The following is a 4,983-nucleotide window of genomic DNA, read 5'->3' on the forward strand; positions in this document are numbered from 1 at the left end:
GGTATCATCAGCAGTAACGAGTAACGGTGGTCCAACATTCCTTGTACCTCCTGCCACACCGAGGAGGAGCTCACCATGGAGCTCGTCCTCTTCGCAACGTGCACCCTTCTTGTTGTCTCCTCTCTGTACGTCATCCGCCACTTCGCTGACGCCCGCTGCAACCTGCCGTTGGGTCCCCATCATGGCCTCTCATCGGAAACCTACTCGACCTCGGCGCCCAGCCGCACCGCTCCCTCGCGCGCCTAGCGAAGCGCCACGGCCCGCTCATGACGCTCCGCCTCGGCGCCCTTACCACCGGCATCGCCTCCTCCGTGGACATCGATGAAGAGTAGCGTAGATCGGAAGAATTCAACCTGAAAACACCTGAACGTAGACGAACTACAACCAGATCCGGCCAAATCCATCAAGGACAGATCCGCCGAAGACACACTTCCACATGCCCACCGATGATGCTAGACACACCATCGGGGCGGGGGCTAGGCAGGGAGAACCTTATTCCATCTTCAGGGAGTCATGCCGTCTCATCTTTCTGAGCAGAACATGAACTCTGACAAAACTCGAAGAAACAAGTGAAAAAATAGCCCTCCCGCCGGCGAGGGCCAAAATTCACCGCGTCTCCATGGCCCTAAGACCACCAAACACGAGGCGGACCGACGGCAGCGCCGGCGAGAGGCAGGGGAACCCTAGACTTTTCTTGAGGAGGAGGCAGCCCGCTTGGGTCCGTGTTGGACCGAGGACAGCTAATGTTCATTTTTGATACATAATCACATTAATATTAGTAATAAAGTGTCAAGTAAATCACAGTACTTAATTATAAAATATCTAATTTATGAACAAAATTATACTCCAGTGGGCACCATGTTTCCTTCTCAGTTTTTTTCCTTGTTAAATAAAGATACGGACTATCATCACAGCATAAATATACGGAGTAATGAGCAACGGTGGTCCAACATTCCTCGTACCTCCCGTCACACCGAGGAGGAGCTCACCATGGAGCTCGTCCTCTACGCAACGTGCATCCTTTTTGCCGTCTCCTCTCTGTACGTCATCCGCCACTTCGCCGGCGCCCGCCGCAACCTGCCGCCGGGTCCCCCATCATGGCCTCTCATCGGAAACCTACTCGACCTCGGCGCCCAGCCGCACCGCTCCCTCGCGCGCCTCGCGGAGCGCCACGGCCCGCTCATGACGCTCCGCCTCGGCGCCCTCACCACCGTCATCGCCTCGTCCGCGGACACCGCCCGCGACGTCCTCCAGCGCCACGACGCCGCCTTCTCCGCGCGCTCCGTGTCCGACGCCGCCCGCGCGTGCGCCTACGACAGCCTCTCCATGGGCTGGCTCCCGCCCAGCAGCCCCCACTGGCGCGCCCTCCGCAAGCTCTGCTCGGGGGAGCTCTTCGCGCCGCACCGCCTCGACGCGCACCAGTCCATCCGCCGCGAGAAGGTGCAGCAGCTCGTGTCCCACGTCGCTCGGCTGTCGCGAGAGGGCGCCGCCGTGGACGTCAGCCGCGTCGTGTTCACCACCGCGCTCAACCTGCTCTCCTGCACCATATTCTCAGCCGACATCGCCGACCTCGACGACAGAGAAGGGACGGGGCAGTTCAGGGCCGTGATCGCAAGCTTCACGGAAGTCGCCGGGCTGCCCAACCTGTCGGACTTCTTCCCAGCGGTCGCGCCGCTCGACCCGCAACGGCTGAGGAAGCGCCTCGCCGCGGTGTTAAAGCGGCTGCATGCCATATTCGACGAGCAGATCGAGAGGCGCATGCGGGAGCGCACCGCCGGCGAGCCGCCCAAGGATGACTTCCTCGACGTGCTGCTGGACTACCGCGGCCTGGAAAATGGCCGGGGACTCGACCGGGAAATGCTGCGCGCATTACTTTCGGTAGTATCTTCTTTCTCTCTCAGTAATTCTCGGTGGACAATAAGCCACTTAAAATTGACACTGTCATGCCTAAAGTTGCACTGTTTGAAGTTTGCAATTACAGTCAAATGCTAACGCAATTCTGGATTTATAGTTTAGAACTTTAGATACAGTGTAACTTTGATACGATCATGGATTCATGGTTACATGAGGGATCTAAAGACTTAGAAGGTGGCTGGGATTTTTTAATGGGGCAACTTATAGATTGAAGGTTCCTCGGTCAGGCTAATTCTCAGTGCGGACCAAGAACTATCCCTGAAAATACACGCACTTACGATAAAGTTTCATTATCTGAGGTTATGTGATGTTTGTGTAATTTAACTTTAGTTCATAGTTTATATACATGTGATGTGACTGCCATTAAGAAAGTAAATAGCCAATCTGCACGATAGATGATCTCTTCTTAAGTGACATGTGATGACTGGATGAGGAATTGTGAATGTTGAATTAAAAGTTTAGGCATGTGATGTGACTGCATTAAGGAAAAAATCAGCCAATCTGCAAATAGATGATCTCACCTTCTATACCCAACGTGCTCCTTAACGAGTTAAGGGCTCTTCTCAGTCTTCCAAAACATGTGCATGTTCGGATATGAATACTCATGTTTTGATTCTATTCTCCATTTTACTTGGGCGTTTGTTAATTTTGCCCTTGGTTATCTTAATGGAAGATGGAAGATGGGGGGGGGGGGGGGGGGGCATAATCAAAGTGATGAGTAAAATGGACCAAATGACCAACAGAAAAGTAGAGCCAGAAAATATATCCCATCTCCCAATAAAAAGAAAGAATATATCACATTACTATTTTTAGACTCGATTAATCCCCTCGTTTTTATCAAACAGGATTTGTTTATAGCTGGAAGCGATACAAGCGCAACAACCTTCGAGTGGGCAATGGCTGAGTTGCTACAAAACCCATCAGCCATGGCGAAAGCTCGTGAAGAACTCGCGCAGGTCATTGGCTCCAAATCAGAAATCGAGGAATCGGACATTGGCCAGCTCGAGTACATCCAGGCCATTGTGAAAGAGGTGTTCCGCCTGCACCCTGTTGCTCCATTCCTTATACCCCGCCAAGCCGAAGCGACCACGGAGTTAAGAGGTTACACAGTGCCCAAGGGCGCGCGCGTGATGGTGAACGTCTGGGCGATTGGCCGAGACAGCGAGTTGTGGTCCGAACCAGAGAGGTTCATACCGGAGAGGTTCTTGGGGAAAGACATGGATTACCGAGGTCGACACTTTGAGCTCCTTCCGTTTGGTTCTGGCCGACGGATCTGCCCGGGGATGCCGCTGGCTGTGCGCATGGTGCATCTAATGCTTGCGACACTGCTGTACCGGTTTGAGTGGAGGCTTCCAAGAGAAGTGGAGGGAAATGGGGTGGACATGAGGGAGAAGTTTGGGATTGTGCTAGCATTGGCCACCCCTCTCCAGGCCATAGCTGAACCAATGTAACTCAAACGGTGCTATTTCTGTTGGCATTCCGGTACTTTGAATTCCATGGAGCATGGAGTCCCTGCACTAAGAGAATCGAGAACCAACACATTCAACCAATCCACTACTTCCTTTCTCTTGTTGGCACATTAGAATAACTATGATATCTCAATTAGTGCAGGTTGCTAGACAATAATTTCAATCTTAAATACCTGCTCTTTTGACTATAGTGCATTACCATCTTTAGAAGGTCTAGATGGACGATGTTCAGACATTTCACAGTGGATAGTATCATAGACATGTTGGAAATATGCCCTAGAGGCAATAATAAAGTGGTTATTATTATATTTCCTTAATCATGATACAAGCTTATTATTCACGCTATAATTGTATTGATCAAAAACTTAAATACATGTGTGCATACATAAACAAATACTAAGTCCCTAGTAAGCCTCTACTAGACTAACTCGTTGATCAAAAGATGGTTAAGGTTTCCTGACCATAGAAATGTGTTGTCATTTGATAACAGGATCACATCATTAGAAGAATGATGTGATGGACAAGACCCATCTGTTAGCATAGCATATGATCGTTCAGTTTTTGCCACTGCTTCCTTAATGTCAAATACATATTCCTTCGACCATGAGATCATGCAACTCCCGGATACGGGAGGAATACCTTGTGTGCTATCAAACGTCATTTCATAACTGGGTGATCATAAAAGTGCTCTGCAGTTATCTTTGTAGGTGCCTGTTGAGTTGACATGAATCAAGATTGGGATTTGTCACTTCGTATGACGGAGAGGTATCTCTGGAACCTCTCGGTAATACATCATCACAAGAAGTTTGCAAGCAAAATGACTAAGGAGTTAGCTACAAGATGATGTATTACGGAACGAGTAAAGAGACTTGTCGGTAACGAGATTGAACTAGGTACGGAGATACCGATGATCGAATCTCGGGCAAGTAACATACTGACGGACAAAGGGAAGTACATATGTTGTCATAAAGGTTTGACCGATAAAGATCTTCATAGAATATGTAAGGACCAATATGGGCATCCATGTCTCGCTATTGGTTGTTGACCGGAGTGAAGGAAATATGCCCTAGAGGCAATAATAAAGTTATTATTTATTTCCTTATATCATGGTAAATGTTTATTATTCATGCTAGAATTGTATTAATCGGAAACATGATACATGTGTGAATACATAGATAAACAGAGTTTCACTAGTATGCCTCTACTTGACTAGCTCATTGATCAAAGATGGTTATGTTTCCTAACCATAGACAAAGAGTTGTCATTTGATTAATGAGATCACATCATTAAAAGAATGATGTGATTGACTTGACCCATTCCGTTAGCTTAGCACTCGATCGTTTAGTATGTTGCTATTGCTTTCATCATGACTTATACATGTTCCTATGACTATGAGATTATGCAACTCCCGTTTACCGGAGGAACACTTTGTGTGCTACCAAACGTCACAACGTAACTGGGTGATTATAAAGGTGCTCTACAGGTGTCTCCGAAGGTACTTGTTGGGTTGGCGTATTTTGAGATTAGGATTTGTCACCCCGATTGTCGGAGAGGTATCTCTGGGCCCTCTCGGTAATGCACATCACTTAAGCCTTGCAAG

The 4,983-nt window shown here is 48.7% G+C and overlaps 1 protein-coding gene across 1 annotated transcript; it reads left to right on the top strand.

Moving 5' to 3' along the window:
* The first annotated feature begins 990 nt into the window (after positions 1 to 990).
* Positions 991 to 3,552, top strand: LOC123058804 (geraniol 8-hydroxylase-like). Its single transcript, XM_044481479.1, has 2 exons — positions 991 to 1,878; positions 2,760 to 3,552. The coding sequence occupies exons 1-2, from the start codon at positions 991 to 993 to the stop codon at positions 3,363 to 3,365; spliced, it is 1,494 nt and encodes a 497-aa protein (XP_044337414.1). The 3' UTR covers positions 3,366 to 3,552.
* Positions 3,553 to 4,983: the final 1,431 nt, after the last annotated feature.

Source organism: Triticum aestivum, chromosome 3A (genome assembly GCF_018294505.1).
Source record: "Triticum aestivum cultivar Chinese Spring chromosome 3A, IWGSC CS RefSeq v2.1, whole genome shotgun sequence".
NCBI lineage: Eukaryota > Viridiplantae > Streptophyta > Magnoliopsida > Poales > Poaceae > Triticum > Triticum aestivum.